This window comes from Heptranchias perlo, chromosome 3 (assembly GCF_035084215.1).
Source record: "Heptranchias perlo isolate sHepPer1 chromosome 3, sHepPer1.hap1, whole genome shotgun sequence".
Taxonomy (NCBI): Eukaryota; Metazoa; Chordata; class Chondrichthyes; order Hexanchiformes; family Hexanchidae; genus Heptranchias; species Heptranchias perlo.
In genome coordinates, this window is record NC_090327.1 from 119,508,740 (window position 1) to 119,526,199 (window position 17,460).

General features: G+C 43.7%; 1 protein-coding gene across 1 annotated transcript in view; it reads left to right on the top strand.

Annotated features, from left to right (window-relative positions):
* rspo2 (R-spondin 2) overlaps positions 1 to 17,460 on the top strand; it is a 324,393-nt gene that overhangs the window by 193,255 nt on the left and 113,678 nt on the right. Inside the window, exon 3 of the mRNA XM_067976537.1 lies at positions 845 to 1,033. Coding sequence (XP_067832638.1) covers positions 845 to 1,033 — 189 coding nt within the window. The remainder of the gene's footprint in view (positions 1 to 844; positions 1,034 to 17,460) is intronic.

A 17,460-nucleotide genomic window follows, 5' to 3' on the forward strand; every position in this document is an offset into this window, starting at 1 on the left:
AGTGTCCTTTGTGAATTCAGCAAATGGATGTGGAAAATGTTGCTCTGCATTGGCTGAAGCAATAAAAATGTCCCCCTGTTGTCTGACCTGTGTGTAGTTCAGTTCTGCATTTAAGGCTAACTTGGGTTTTCACTGGTCAAAAATGGACTACTTTTTAGCTCTCTTGTCTCATCTGCTACAGAAACCCTCATCCATGCCTTTGTTACCTCTATACTTGACTATTCCAATGCTCTCCTGGCCGGCCTCCCATCATTCACCCTCCATTAACTTGAGCTCATCCAAAATTCTGCTGCCCGTATCCTAACTCGTACCATGACCCATTCACCCATCACACCTGTGCTCGCTGACTTATATTGGCTCCCGGTCTGGCAGCTCCTTGATGTTAAAATTCTCATCCTTGTTTTCAAATCCCTCCCTGGCCTCGCCCCTCCCTATCTCTATAACCTCCTGCAGCCCTACAACCCTCCGAGATCTCTGCACTCCTCTAATTCTTGCCTCTTGTGCATCCCCAGTTTTAATCGCTCCGCCATTGGCGGCTGTGCCTTCAGCTGCCTAGGCCCTAAGCTCAGGAATTCCCTCCCTAAACCTCTCTACCTCTCTCTCCTCCTTTAAGACGCTCTTTAAAACCTACCTCTTTGACCAAGCTTTTGGTCATCTGTCCTAATATCTCCTTATGTGGCTCGGTGTCAAATTTTTTTTGATAATTGCTGCTGTGAAGTGCCTTGGGACTTTTTACTACATTAAAGGCGCTATATAAATGCATGTTGTGTTGTTGTTGTTGTCTTGACATAGTTTCTGTGCGAACTTTTAACTCTTCTGTTGGCTTATCTCCCTTGTTCTACAGCAAACACTGGACCATACCCAATCTGCAAGGGCTGCCTGCTTTGTTCAAAGGATAATGGATGTCTTAGCTGCCAGCAGAAATTGTTCTTTTTCCTTCGGCGCCAAGGCATGCGACAGTATGGAGAGTGCCTGCATTCTTGCCCATCAGGATATTATGGTCTGCGTGCTCCTGAAATGAACAGATGTGCAAGTAGGTCTTACTTTGCTGTCTTTGACAAAAAGCTTTGCTCTGTTAAAGTTCTGACAAACTGTGAAAGGGTATTCTCCTCCTGCCCTTTTTTGCATTAAACTTGTACAAAGTATATTCAAGAAGAGAAATACTGCAGATGCTGGAAATCTGAAATAAAAGCAGAACATGCTGGAAACACTCAGCAGGTCAGGCAGCATCTGTGGAGAGAGAAACAGTTAATGTTTCAGGTCGATGACCTTTCATTGGAACTAATTTTTATTCAATTGTGAGACTCTTGCGGTGCAGTAAAAAGCTTCAGTGTTCACTATGTGAGCAAGTGAGTTCGAAGATTCACTTTTTTTTCTCTCTCCCCTGAACTGCTGTAATATTTCGATCTGAAACCTTTTGGGAGTCTTGACCTGGCGAGTTGATCAGTATGACATGCTGCCAGTTGAAGGAGCATTGACCTCGCGAAAATATTTGGCAAATTTTTTTTGAGGGCTAAGGAATGAAACGTATTGTCCCTGATGTTGCTGCGTGTGTTTATTTTTTCAATGTGATTTATGCTGGTGTGTGATGTGTTTTGAAGCTTTCCTTTTTCTTGGCATAGTTTCATGAAGGCCATGGTCCTCTTCAAAAATCTACTCGAGTAAATTTGCATATTTCGCTGTCAATGTGATCTCCTGGCCTGCGATTCGATCACCTGAGGGAGTCCAGAGGAAATTTCCCAGATGATTTTTTCTCCCCTTTTTGGCTCTGGGTTTCTTTTCCTGTGTTTTTTTTTGGCCTCTCCCAGGAGATTACATGGCTGCTGGGGGATGGGGGGGGGGGGGGCGGGCGGTGGGGGTGGTGTAGGAAGTGCCTGGTCAGGATGCTCCGGGCATTGTGAGTGTGGGGCAGGCTTGATGCACCAGCTGGTCTTTTCCTTTGTTGTGGTTGTGAATCTTTGGAATTCTCTACCCCAGAAGGCTGTGGATGCTGAGTCATTGAATATATTCAAGGCTGAGATCGATAGATTTCTGGACTCTAGGGGAATCAAGGGATATGGGGACCGGGCAGGAAAGTGGAGTTGAGGTCGAAGTTCAGCCATGATCTGATTGAATGGGTGGAGCAGGCTCGAGGGGCCGCACGGCCTACTCCTGCTCCTATTTCTTATGTTCCTGCCCCTCATTTTCCGTATGTTGGTACGTTTTGCTGCTGTCCGGACTCATGATCTGTTGCATTGGGTAGGGATGTTTTTGAGGGCAGTGAATATCCCAGTATTTGCAGCCAAGCTCCGCTGGACCTGGATCTTTGATTGCATTGCTGGGCCACAAATAAATAAATAAGGGGATAGTGTCCGGGATACAGGTGCCCGTGGGCTAGTTGATTCTCCTGGCAGAGGTCTGAGGTCAAAGCAGGAATATTGGGGATAATGGTGCTCTTGGTTTGCCAACTCTGGTTGGATGTATTCCTGTAAGTTTCATCACATGACCTCTTGCCTCCAACCGCCCCGCCCTCACGCTCCGGCCATTGGTCGCCTGACATGTCCATCCTCATGATGCCCCACCTTACCACACCAATCAGAAAGTGAACAGACTCTTCAGTATCCGATTGGATAATACTTGACTGTCAAGTCAAACAGACTTTTTTTTTGCCCAGGTCAGATATTTTTATAACTTAAACAAAAGTGTTCAAAGAATTTTCTTAAAACAATTTTTTTTAACGCCACTATGATTTTTCTCCATGGGCTTTTGCTCACAGCAGTGTCTTGGAGATCAATCTTTAATTCCTGGAGACTCCAGAATAATCCTGGAGGGTTGGCAACCCTAATTGGCTGTCTGCAGTGCATGATCTTCTAATGGTTGATTTAATGGGGGTGCGGGGGAAGAGAGATCGATCGTGGTGCAGACCCAAATTTCTGACTTGTGTCCCCCATGGGAGAACAAACTCTGATCATTACCCTGTAATCTATATTTGTAGACGTGGGTGATTTTTACATGTTACATAGAATGTACAGCACAGAAACGGACCATTCGGCCTATCTGGCCTATGCCAGTGTCTGTACTCCACACGAGCCTCCTCCCGGTCTAATTACCTCTCCCCACCCTGCCCCCCATATCCCTCTATTCCCTTCTCTCCCTCTCATGTAGGCATCAATGCAATTTTCTTCAAGCACTCCATGTGGCCGCGAGTTTCACATTTCTACAGCAGAGCAACTTACCTGCTTGGCTAATAAATGCTTAATTCTAATTATATTTAAAACATATTTTCTTTTAATCAATTATGCTGACTTAATCACGCTAGTCACAAGATTTTTTTACAGATATCAACATCTGTTCTCGCTTGACTTTCGCGATTGCCTCCTTTCCCCACTCCCTCTGTAGGCTAATTGCCAATCATTTTGCTGAAATGGTGTTGAGAAGGTCCAGTGGAATACTGATGGGAAATATTAAAATCATTTTTTTACAGATTCCCGATGATTTTAAAAAGAAAAACAAAAACCAATTCCCTCCCGAATTTGAGAAGAAAACCTTGAAATTTCTCATTTGTTTTCTTTATGCACATCAGGTCTGTCGATGCGTGCATGTGACATCACACATTATGCTCGCTGAGCGTGTTATACTGAGATGAAATTACAGATCTGAGGCGTGCACATCCCTGGAGCTGGTTTTCTAGAAACTAAACAAAGCCTGTGCAATTTTTTTTAAAAAGAAAGAATTTGCATTTCTATAGCGCCTTTCACGTCCTCAGGACGTCCCAAAGCGCTTTACAGCCAATCAAGTACTTTTGAAATGTAGACACTGTTGTAATGTAGGACTTTTTTTTATAAGGAGTTGGATCATCTTTGTGTGTTGATTTTTGTATTAATTGTCAGTCTTTTACTCTTAGCTAGATTAGCAGGGGACTGTAGTGTAGTGGTTATGTCATTGGACTAACAATCCAGAGAATTTGAGTTCGTACTCGACCATGATAGTTACTTTAAAAAATGATCTGATTTCAGCAACTTGCCATGCAAAAAATTAAAAAACTTAAAAGTGCAAGGTCGAATCTAACAAATGGCAGATGCCATTAATGCCCTGCCATTGCAAATTATAGCCCATATGTAATCTAGAAATAAAAAACTGGCATCAGTAAAAGTGACCATGAAGCTGTCGGATTGTTGTTAATAACCCAATTGGTTAAATAATGTCCTTTAGGGAAGGAAACCTGCCGTCCTTACCCGGTCTGGCCTATATGTGACTCCAGTCCCACACCAATGTGGTTGACTCTTGACTGCCATCTGAAGCGGCCTAGCAAAGCACTCCATTAGATTAATAGGCGATGGGCAATAAATGCCAGTGACGTCCACATCCTGAGTGAATTTTTTAAAAGATATGGAGCAAGGAGACTAGTGTACTGACCAGACTGATCATCCCCTGAAGACTGAGGTTATCAATCAACAGCTGACTCAGGTCACACATCAAGGCATTGTTTGCTTGCTAAAAACAAGATGACAACAGCTCCCCTGTACATAATCTCCAACAATCTTTGTTATCCCACCATTATAGTGTCAGGTAAGTGGCTGGAGCCACGATAATATATCTGGGCTCTTCAATTTTTACTTCATGCTATTCTTTATAAAATAAATAAGTGAAAGTCAGGCTCTCCCTTCACAGTGGTGTCAGTGAGCTGTTGTAAGCTTGACTGCAACTTCGTTTTAGTCCCTTTGAATTTCAGCAATGTGCAAAATAAAACTTTTTTTCCCCTCTGAATTTACCCAGATTTTCCAGTCCAGTTCCTTCCCCCCCCACCCCCACCCCACAACCATTGATTTGATTTTCTTCCTTGTGCTTTTACACTTTATATTTTTTAAAAACCCTGAAAAAAATGCAGGTTTTTAAATTGGCAATAAAAAAGCTGGTTTTAATGCTCCTCCAAGACTGACTTAGTGTTCAAAGATGCCTGAGTCTGGCAGGGATTAGAGTGGAATTAGTCACTCACGACCATGTACCATTGACCCTTTCCTCACAACAGCAAACCATTGTGACTTTATTTTGTGTTGTTTGGTGATTTTATAATGTTATGTTTTATGGAAGGCATTCCAGCTCATATCCGCAGTTAAAATACATACTTCGCATGATTTTAATAGTTTCAGCTGTCAAAAAATCAGATCAAAAGTAACTGATTTGGTGCTACAAGACTTTTTTATTACTCATGATTGTTATACAGCACTTTTATTGTTGCTCTTGTGACAGAAAGGGCACAATGAATTTTGAAATGAATGAATTGCTGTATTAGTGCAATACTTGATATTTAACGATGTTTCTTGAGCAGTTAGTGAAGAACTGCTGTTGGACAGAGATCAGGTAGGACCACATGGAGACTAGCAACAGAAACTAGCAACGGAGCACCCGAGGGAGGCAAGAGTTGGGGGGAGTGTTTATATTGGGATCAACTTCAGGTCTTGTGGGGAAACTGTTGACAGCAAGGCGAGGGAAGAGTTGGCGACAAGGCTGCAGGTTGGGAGGGGGAAATGGGGACCTGGCTGGGGGTATTTACATAGAACAGAAGATTTACATAGAATTTACAGCACAGAAACAGGCCATTTGGCCCAACTGGTCTATGCCGCTGTTTATGCTCCACACGAGCCTCCTCCCACCCTACTTCATCTAACCCTTTCAGCATATCCTTCTGCTATTCCTTTCTCCCTCATGTACTTATCTAGCTTCCTCTTAAATGCATCTATGCTAATCGCCTCAACTACTCCTTGAGGTAGCGAGTTCCACATTCTCACCATTCTCTGAGCAAAGAATGACCAAAAGAATAATAAGAGGGGAGAATTTAGAGTACGAGAGAAAGCTAGCTAGAAATATAAAAACAGATAGTAAGAGTTTCTACAGGTATTTAAAAAGGAAAAGAGTAAGTAAAGTGAGCATTGGTCTTCTAGAGAGTGAGTCTGGGGAATTAATAATGGAGAATAAGGAAATGGCGGATGAATTGAACAGATATTTTGTGTCCGTCTTCACTGTAGAGAATACAAATAATATGCCAGAAATAATTGTGAATCAAGAGGTGAAAGGGAGGGAGGAACTTAAAACATTTACAATCACCAGGGAAAGTGTTCTGAAAAAATTAGTAGAACAAAAAGCTGACAAGTCCCCAGGTCCTGACAGACTTCATCCTAGGGTCTTAAAAGAAGTGGCTGCAGAGATAGTAGATGCATTGGTATTAATTTTCCAAAATTCCCTAGATTCTGGAAGGGTCCCATCAGATTGGAAAATAGGGAATGTAACTCCTCTATTCAAGAAAGGAGGGAGACAGAAAGCAAGAAACTACAGGCCAGTTAGCTTAACATCTATCATAGGGAAAATGCTAGAATCTATTATTAAGGAGGTTCTAGCAGGGCACTTAAAAAATCTCAATGCAATCAGGCAGAGTCAACACGGCTTTGTGAAAGGGAAATCGTGTTTGACTAATTTATTAGAGCTCTTTGAGAAAGTAACAAGCAACGTGGATAAAGGGGATCCTGTGGATGTGTTTTTTTTTTATTCGTTCATGGGATGTGGGTGTCATTGGCAAGGCCAGCATATGTTGCCCATCCCTAATTGCCCTTGAGAAGGTGGTGGTGAGCCACCTTCTTGAACCCCTGCAGTCCGTGTGGTGAAGGTTCTCCCACAGTGCTGTTAGGTAGGGAGTTCCAGGATTTTGACTCAGTGACGATGAAGAAACGGCGATATATTTCCAAGTCGGGATGGTATGTGACCTGGAGGGGAACGTGCAGGTGGTGTTGTTCCCATGTGCCTGCTGCCCTTGTCCTTCTAGGTGGTAGAGGTTGCGGGTTTGGGAGGTGCTGTCGAAGAAGCCTTGGCGAGTTGCTGCAGTGCATCCTGTGGATGTTACACACTGCAGCTATGGTGTGCCAGTGATGAAGGGAGTGAATGTTTAGGGTGGTGGATGGGGTGTCAATCAAGCGGGCTGCTTTGTCCTGGATGGTGTCGAGCTTCTTGAGTGTGGTTGGAGCTGCACTCATTCAGGCAAGTAGAGAGTATTCCATCACACTCCTGACTTGTGCCTTGTAGATGGTGGAAAGGCTTTGGGGAGTCAGGAGGTGAGTCACTCGCCGCAGAATACCCGGCCTCTGACCTACTCTTGTAGCCAGAGTATTTATTTGGCTGGTCCAGTTAAGTTTCTGGTCAATGATGACCCCCAGGATGTTGATGGTGGGGAATTCGGTGATGGTAATAGCGTTGAATGTCAAGGGGAGGTGGTTAGACTCTCTCTTGTTGGAGATGGTCATTACCTGGCACTTGTCTGGCATGAATGTTACTTGCCACTTATCAGCCCAATCCTGGATGTTGTCCAGGTCTTGCTGCATGCAGGCACAGACTGCTTCATTATCTGAGGGGTTGCGAATGGAACTGAACACTGCAATCATCAGCGAACATCCCCATTTCTTACCTTTTGATGGAGGGAAGGTCATTGATGAAGCAGCTGAAGATGGTTGGGCCGAGGACACTGCCCTGAGGAACTCCTGCAGCAGTGTCCTGGGGCTGAGATGATTGGCCTCCAACAACCACTACCACCTTCCTTTGTGCTAGGTATGACTCCAGCCACTGGAGAGTTTTCCCCCTGATTCCCATTGACATCAATTTTACTAGGGCTCCTTGGTGCCACACTCGGTCAAATGCTGCCTTGATGTCAAGGGCAGTCACTCTCACCTCACCTCTGGAATTCAGCTCTTTTGTCCATGTTTGGACCAAGGCTATAATGAGGTCTGGAGCCGAGTGGTCCTGGCGGAACCCAAACTGAGCATCGGTGAGCAGGTTATTGGTGAGTAAGTGCCGCTTGATAGCACTGTCGACGACACCTTCCATCACTTTGCTGATGATTGAGAGTACACTGATCGGGCGATAATTGGCCGGATTGGATTTGTCCTGCTTTTTGTGGACAAATTGTGGATTGGATTTGTCCTGCTTTTTTTGGTGTACTTGGATTTCCAGAAGGCTTTTGACAAGGTGCCACATCAAAGGCTACTACACAAAATAAGAGCTCATGGTGTAGGGGGTAACATATTAACATGAATAAAGGATTGGTTAGCTAACAAGAAACAGAGAGTAGGCATAAATGGGTAATTTTCAGGTTGGCAAGATGTAACGAGTGGAGTGCCACTGGGGGACTAGAAGGGGTGGATGCTGAGAGGATGTTTCTCCTTGTGGGAGAGACTAGAACTAGGGGCCACTGTTTAAAAATTAGGGGTCTCCCATTTAAGATGGAGATGAGGAGAATTTTTTTCTCTGAGGGTCATGAGTCTGTGGAACTCCCTTCCCCAGAGAGTGGCGGGGGCAGGGTCATTGAATATTTTTAAGGCTGAGTTAGATAGATTCCTGATTAACAAAGGAGTAGGTAGGCGGGAAAGTAGGGTTGAGGTCACAATCAGATCAGCCATGACCTTATCAAATGGTAGAGCAGGCTCGATGGGCCGAATGGCCTACTCCTGCTCTTAATTCATATGTTCTTATGTAAAGAGGTTTCTCCTGAATTCCTTATTGGATTTATTAGTGACTATCTTATATTTATGACCCCTAGTTTTGAACGCCCCCACAAGTGGAAACATCATCTCTACGTCTATCCTATCAAACGCCTTCATAACTTTAAATACCTCGATCAGATCACCTCTCAGTCTTCTCTTTTCCAGAGAAAAGAGCTCCAGTCCATTCAGTCTTTCCTGATAGTGAACTATGTACAGGTACAACACTATTGCAAAAGCCATTACATGTTGTAGACGCAAGTATTACACACTTTCACCATTAAACTTAGCCACTGTGTAATAGTATTATATTGTAACATGATGCTACTATGTAAATTCAGGGAGACGATAGCCCTCGAATCTAATAGCTGAATTTAATTATGTACCTGTGAGCTGTACTCTTGGGAGTGGAGAATGTGCAACAAGCAGCCCATGAAACACTGAGCTTCTGTTTTTTAGGCACCACCCTAACTCCTAGTTGTTGGGTTTCCTGGGTATTGCAGTTTCCGATGAGTTGGGCGGTTACTTGCGGTCAGTTAACAAGATATCGTAAAAATGTGGTTAACTTCCCATCCACTGGGCCGTGACATTTTGCTGAAAATCGTTTCTTTTGGATGAGCTGAATTGTCAAATCCCTTTAGATAATTCCAGAGCCTCCCACAAAACTGAAGATATTTTGACAAACAGTGCAGCAATTTTCACGTTCAAATTCACACCAACATATTAAAGTACAGGGAGAGGGAATCGGTGAGTGGGACCAGGCTGCGGGCTGGGACAGGGGGGAAATGGGGCCCAGGCTACAGTCGGCGAGGGGGAGAGTGAGGATTGGGCTACGGGCAGTGATTAAATGTACAAATTACTGAAGAGGGATTTGACAAGGAGAGATTGTTTTCATGGGGAATCTGGGAACCGGCTTCCTGTAGAAAGTTCAGATTGAACATTTCATTGTTAGGACTGCTGAGATTTTTATATTTCAAACGACTCGTATAAATTCTCCCAAAAACTGTAAAACTGCACAAGCAGCTGTTTTAGACGGGAGGGGAATTACCAGTAAATTGAAAGACCAGCGAGATCGAGAAATGTTGCAGCAATTCGCATTTTTGTATCACGAAATAGTCTCTTCGGGAAAGTTTTCCATTGAATTGTGTGTAAATCTTAGTATTTGTTTTAAAGTATATTTTCAGTAACTTAAAAAAACCACTTATTTTCCTATTCCAGAGTTTTAATTAAATGATCTGCCATGCTGTGCCCTATCTGCACAGAGCTAGCCTATGGTCCATACATGGTCACATCCTGGCTCCATTGCTGTGTTTAACTTTATTAAATTGATAAACCTGAGTTTTAATTTTAATGGCCAATGATTATCCCTGTGATTTCGAGCCAGTTTACTTTTATTGTGGTGCCAAATACACAATTAAAATGTTTGAATTGAAACCATCTCTCAAAAACGCAAATTGCTGCAACATGTCTCTATTTCGCTGCTCTTTCAATTTACTGATAACTCCCCTCTTGTGAAACAAATGCTCGTGCAGTTTTAAATTGTGTTTGAAGGGTTAAAATTGAGCTATCAAACTACAACAACTTGCACTGTATATTGTGCCTTTAATGTCCCAAGGCGCTTCACAGGAGCTTTACCAGACAAAGTTTTGACACTGAGCTAAAGAAGGAGGCATTAGAACAGGTTACCAAAGCATGGTCAAAGAGGTAGGTTTAAAAGAGGGTCTTAAAGGAGGAGAGAGAAGCGAAGAGGTTTAGAGAGAGAATTCCGGAGCTTAGGGCCCAGGCAGCTGAAGGTACGGCCGCCAATGGTGGAGCGATGAAAATCGGGGATGCGCAAGAGGCTAGAATCGGAGGAACGCAGAGATCTTGGAGGGTTGTAGTGCTGGAGGAGGTTAGAGATAGGGAGGAGTGAGGCCATGGAAGGATTTGGGGGTGGGGGGAGGGGAGGGGAAAAAGAAGAAAAGAAAAGAGAGAAAGCATTGAGCAGAGACTGGGAGCTCCTCTCTATTTGGTATTGGATATTGCCCTCCCACTTTGCACATCTTTTGCATACTTCCTAGTGGACAATTTGGGCAATATTGCCAGAAGCCTGGGATCAAGTGACCTGCTGCAAAATAGCACATGGCTTGAAGAGGTGGATGGAAACTACCTGGAAACTAAAATAGAGTAACTCTACTCTTTAACTGATACTTTGCACAAAGCTTACATCATTGGGATGGTCTCAAACAGAATAAACTGCTAACCTTAAAGGTAAAATGACATCCCTTTATTGGGGTACGGTAATGTAGTAGTTATGTTATTGCCCTAGTAATCCACAGGTCTGGACTAATAATCCACAAAATGCAAGTTCAAATCCCACCATGAGAGTTTGATTTCTGAAAATAAAAAGCTGTTGGATTGTTGTACAAACCTAACTGGTTCACTAATGTCCTTTAGGGAAGGAAACCTGCCATCTTTACCCAATTTGGCCTGTATGTGACTCTAATCTGAAGTGGCCAAGTAAGCCACTCTGTTCTATTAAGCCACAACAAAGAATAACAAGACCTTCACCGCACGGACTGCAGAGGTTCAAGAAGAAGGCCCACCACCACCTTCTAGAGGGCAACTAAAGATAGGCAATAAATGCTGGCCTTGCCAGCGACACCCATATCCCGAGAATGAAGAATAATATCCTGTCTTTTCCCTGCCTCTTTAAAACTTATCACTTCTGCTATCCATAATGCTGCAAAGAATTGTCCATTGCTCTTTTTGACAATGTCACTAAGCAACTTCAGTAAAAATTGATTTATAGTGACACCCAGTTAATAACTGAATTTGGCAGGACAGCCTGATCTGGATCCAATTTAGCAAGTAAGCTACTGTGACCTGTCTGTAGACGTTCAATTAAACTGAAGTCTTTTTGGATTAAGTGAATAATTGTAGAAGGGCTTGAAACCTACTTGAAAGAAGGGTGATACCAGAACTGAGAGGTTATACCTATCAGGAAAGGCTGAACAAGCTGGGGCCCTTTTCCGTAGAAAAGAGAAGGCTGAAGGGCGACCTGATAGAGGCCTTTAAGATTATGAAAGGGTTTGATAGGGTAGATGTAGAGAGGATGTTTCCACTTGTGGGTGAGATCAAAACTAAAGGCCATAAATATAAGGTAGTCACTAATAAAGAGTGGTTAGGATGTGGAACTCGCTACCACAAGGAGTAGTTGAGGCAAATAGCATAGATGCATTTAAGGGGAAGCTACATAAACACACGAGGGAGAAAGGAATAGAAGGTTATGCTGATAGGGTTAGATGAAGTAGGGAGGGAGGAGGCTCATGTGCAGCATAAACACCAGCATTGACCAGTTCGGTCAAATGGCTTGTTTCTGTGCTTGCTCTGCTGCTTCTATGTAATTCTATGAAACCAAGCTGAAGAGTTGTGTGAACCAATGCATAATGGGAGAGCTGCTTGTTGAGTGTAGTCAGGCAGGAGACCACTGTGGAGTTGGGTGCAGAGACGTGGTACAGTATGCTGACAGGGCCTCGCAAAAATGAGCCTATAAGGCCAGGACTTTCCTCTGAACTGCTCCCACTCCGTCGCCATAATCTTGCTGGAAATCCTGTTCGTGCCGTTAACAGGTTTTCTGCCAGACTTCCGGTGAAGTTCCAGTGAAGCAGGAGTGGCTCAGAGGAAATTTGTGTCCATAATTGTGTGTAAAATCTGAGGAGAAAGAGAGGAAACTTGTAAATAGTAAATCCTGTTTTTTATTTTTTGCCTTCTGATAAAACCATTGAATCTCATCCTGATAAAAGTAGAATTATTCCATGAAAGTACTGTATCAAGGAAATGTGAACGATGTTTTAAGCCTGTTGCCAATGTTTAGACTCTCTCTTTCTCTCTCTCTCTCTCTCCCTGCAAAAACATGGTCACTTAACTGAAGTATGCCAGAGGATTTGTCTTCCAGCCTGAGTTAGGAACTTCAGGAGTGAAGGAGAAAATGTAAGGGGGAAGAAAGAGTAAGATAACTTCAGGATAAGCAAGTTGCTGTAAAAGGAAAGGTTTTGTCCTGGTTGTTTCTTGCACATAAATTCCTCTATCATTACAGGATGTCTGGCTCATTAGCTACAATTAACGGCTTTTGTGAGCCTAAGTGGTGTCAGCCGTGGCTCAGTGGGTAGAACTCTCCTTGCTGAGTCAGAAGGTCGTGGGTTTAAGTCCCACTCCGGAGACTTTAGTGCATAATCCAGACTGACACACCCAGTGCACCACTGAGGGAGTGCTGCACTGTTGGAGATGCTGTCTTTTGGATGAGACATTAAACCAAGGCCCCATCTGCCCTCTTAGATGGATGTTAAAGATCCCATGACACTCTTTGAAGAAGAGCAGGGGAGTTCTCTCCAGTGTCCTGGCCAATATTTATCCCTTAACCAACATCCCTAAATCAGATGATCTGGTCATTATCTCATTTTATGTTTCTGGGACCTTGATGTGTGCAAATTGGCTGTCCTGTTTCCTACATTACAACAGTGACTACACTTAAAAAAGTATTTTATTGGCTATAAAGCGCTTTTGGACGTTCTGAGGCCGTGAAAGATGCTATACAAATGCAAGTCTTTCTTTTCCTTCCTGCTGGGTATTACTTTAATTTGTATGAAGTGTTAAAGGTAGGTGTGAAAAAATCTTTAATCCGCCATTTAGATTTATCACATGAAAATTGAAAACTGCTCTACCCTTCTAAATGGTTCATTATTGTGGTTTGACAAAAGTTCCAGCGAACTGTTTCATTTATTTCTGTTACTGCCCTCCTGTACTGGTCTTTTCAAAAGTTTTCCAGCCCCATGGTTTCTCGTGTTCTAGCTCTGCTTTCTCTCGCTTTCTTTTCTCACTGCCTTTTCACTTTTTCTTTTCTTGTGCTCTTCGCTTGCACATTGTCTTATCTCATGCCTTGTGTGCCCTCATTACTTGCATGTGCAGGTTTTTCCCTTTGCACTGAACCCCTCTCTTGTTATGTCCCTCCCTTGTGCAATCCTGTCTGTCTCTGTCACCATCACATGCTCTCGTTCTCTCCTCTCGGCCCTTGCTCTTTCTTTACCCTCCCCCGTCCTCTCTCACTCTCCCTGTCTCTCAACAACACCAACTTGCATTTATATAGCGTCTTTAACATAGTAAAACGTCCCAAAGTGCTTCACAGGAGCGTAATCAGACAAAAAAATTGATATCAAGCCAAAGAAAGAGACATTAGGGCAGGTGACCAAAAGCTTGGTCAAACAGGTAGGTTTTAAGTAGTGTCTTAAAGAAGCAGAGAGAACTGGAGGGCTTTAGGGAGGGAATTCCAGAGCTTAAGGCCAAGGCAGCTGAAGGCACGGTCGCCAATGGTGGAGCAATGGAAATCAGGGATGTGCAAGAGGCCAGAATTGGAGGAATGCAGAGTCCTCGGAGGGTTGTAGGGCTGGAGGAGGTTAGGGATGATGCAAGTTAGGATATCGACAGCAAAGTTATAGATGAGGTATATTAATGCAAGTCGTTGTTAGAAGATAAAGGGTCTTTATCCCAAAAGTGTATCCACCTTCCCTACTCTTGAACACCAACAGTCTCAATGCACATCACAAGCAACTCTGCTGGAAAGAAAATGGATGGTATAGCCAAGGTCTGGAGTTATTAAAGTCAATGTTCAGAGCAGAGCGCCCAGCAGGAAGATCAGATGCTGCTCCTGAGATTTGTGTTGATCTTTGTAGAGTGTAGGTAGCCAAAGACAGAAGGGTCAGAGTGGGAATGGGAGTATGAACAGAGGCCCAGGCAATGGGGCGGATACAGTTGAGGGTCCTATTGATCGCTGGAGGGGAAACCTTGGCTGAGGAAAAGGTTTCTGAAGGTCTGAGGTGGAAAGTGGAGCCGTGTGAGCAAATGAGTTGGTGTCTTTGCAGGAAGTGCAGTGGGAAGAAGTTGTTGGTAGTTTTGGAAGTCAGTGGATTTGTACTAGATGGTTTGTGGAAATTCTATTTGCAGGGAGGAGGGAAGGGAAGAATTGGAGATTGAAGGAGAGGGATGGGTGTAAATTGGAAGCACAGTTAATGAAGTTCTCCAGATCAGAGTTGCGAGCAAGAAGCAGAGGAAGAAGTCAGGGATTTGGCTTGAGTAGGACTGGAACAAAGTGACCGATGTATCCAACAAAAAGACGCTCATCAATGGGACCCATGCAGGTTCCCATAATGATGCCTTTTATTTGGGGGAACAAATGGAGTCGAGAGTTCTTCAAGGTGACTAAGCCAAGTAAGGATCGATGAGGGCAATGCGGTTGACGTGGTGTATATGGACTTCCAAAAGGCGTTTGATAAAGTGCCGCATAATAGGCTTGTCATCAAAGTTGAAGCCCATGGAATAAAACAGGCAGTGGCAGCATGCATACGAAATTGGCTAAGTAATAGGAAACAGAGTAGTGGTGAACGGTTGCTTTTCGGACTGGAGGGAGGTATACAGTGGTGTTCCCCTGGGGTTGGTACTAGGGCCATTGCTTTTCTTGATATATATTAATGACTTGGACTTGGGTGTACAAGGCACAAGTTCAAAATTTACAGATGACACAAAATTTGGAAGGGTAGTGAACAGTGAGGAGGATAGTGATAGACTTCAAGAGGATATAGGCAGGCTGGTGGAATGGGCAGATACATGACAAATGAAATTTAACGCAGTAAAGTGTGAAGTGATACATTTAGGTAGGAAGTACGAGGAGAGGCAATATAAACTAAAGGGTACAATTCTAAAAGGGGTGCAGGAACAGAGTGATCTGGGGGTATATGTGCACAAATCATTGAAGGTGGCAAGGCAGGCTGAGAAAGTGGTTAAGAAAGCATAAGGCATCCTGGGCTTTATAAATAGAGGCATAGAGTACAAAAGCAAGGAGATTATGATAAACCTTTATAAAACACTGGTTCGGCCACAACTGGAGTATTGTATCCAGTTCTGGGCACCGCACTATGGGAAAGATGTGAAGGCCTTAGAGAGGGTGCAGAAGAGATTTACTAGAATGATTCCAGGGATGAGGGACTTCAGTTACGTGGGTAGAGTGGAGAAGTTGGGGTTGTTCTCCTTAGAGCAGAGACGGTTGAGAGGAGATTTGATAGAGGTGTTCAAAATCATGAAGGGTCTCGACAGAGTAGATAGAGAGAAACTATTCCCATTAGCAGAAGGGTCCAGACCCAGAGGGCTAGATTTAAGGTGATTGACAAAGAACCAAAGGCAACATGAGGAAAAACTTTTTTACACAGTGAATGGTTGTGATCTGGAATGCACTGCCTGAGGGGGTGCTGGAGGCAGATTCAGTCATGGCTTTCAAAAGGGAATTGGATAAGTACTTGAAGTGAAAAAATTTGCAGGGCTACAGGTATAGGGCGAGGGAATGGGACTAGCTGGATTGCTCTTGCAGAGAGCTGGCACGGGCTCGATGGGCCGAATGGCTTCCTTCTGTGCTGTAATCATTCTATGGAGGAGAGAGTCTGATTGGGTCGTTGTTAAAGGAAGAAGCAGAGGGTTCAGAGAATTGCCTGATGAGCTGTGTTGGATCTTTAAGCCCATGCTGAAAATGGAGATGATGGAAATGGAAAATGTGAAATCATTAGAGAGGAGGAGCCATGGATTATAGATAGGTAGGGATTGGCCAAAAGGTCAAGGATAGAGTCCCAAAGAGAGGAAAACAGTTCAATAGGGCAGGAACAAGTTTGGGCTTTATCTTGGGGCAAAGGAGAGGGGATAGAATGAACTGTGTGAGATTGGGGAGCAATAAGATTGAAGGAGGAAAAGATGAGATTGGTAGCAGTGTAGGAAATGATGCTTTGGTGTTTAGGGGAGAGTTATCAGAAAGTGGGATGTATAGCCCCGGCCAGGTGGAAATCTTTCTGCTGTAGAACAGACTGCCTGGGTCAACAGCTTTCATTGTGTCCAGGTTGGATCTCAGAACTACAGTTTGAGGGAGTGCCCTAACTCACACCAAGTCCCGTTCATCCATCACCCCTGTGCTCACTGACCTACATTGGTTCCCAGTCCGGCAATGCCTCAATCTAAAAATTCTTATCCTTGTTTTCAAATCCCTCCATGGCCTCACCCCTCCCTACCTCTGTAACCTCCTCCAGCCCTACAACCCTCTGCACTCCTCCAATTTTTGCGCAAAGTCTCTTGCGCATCCCCGATTTTCATCGCTCCACCATTGCTGGCCATGCCTTCAGCTGCCTAGGCCCTATACTCTGGAATTCCCTCTCTAGACCTCTCCATCTCTCTATCTCTCTCTTCTCCTTCAACACACTCCTTGAAACCTATCTCTTTGACCAAACTTTTGGTCTCCTCTCCTAATATCTCCTTATGTGGCTCGGTGTCAAATTTTGCCTGATAACATTCCAGTGAAGCACCTTGGGACGTTTTACTACATTAAAGGCACTATATTAATGCAAGTTGTTGTTAAGTGGGGAATAGGGAAACTACAATTTTTTAATGAGTTGCAATGTCCAGCTTCCCTTTTTTTGGTTTTAAATTGCAGTGATAATAAAAGTTCCAGCCATGCCTTGGGAGTGTAGGAACATAGGAATATAGGAACAGGAGTAGGCCATTTAGCCCTTCCAGCCTGTTCTGTCATTCAATGAGACCATGGCTGATCTGTGACCTAACTCCATATATCCGTCTTAGCCCCATATCCCTTAATACCTTTGGTTAACAAAAATCTATCAATCTCAGATTTAAAATTAACAATTGAGTTAGCATCAACTGCCGTTTGCGGAAGAGAGTTCCAAACTTCTACCACCCTTTGCATGTAGAAGTGTTTCCTAACTTCACTCCTGAAAGTCCTGGCTCTAATTTTTAGACTATGTCCCCTAGTCCTAGACTCCATAACCAGCGGAAATAGTTTCTCTCTATCTACCCTATCAGTTCCCCTTAATATCTTGAAAACTTCGATCAAATCACCCCTTAATCTTTTAAATTCCAGCGTATTTAATAGGAT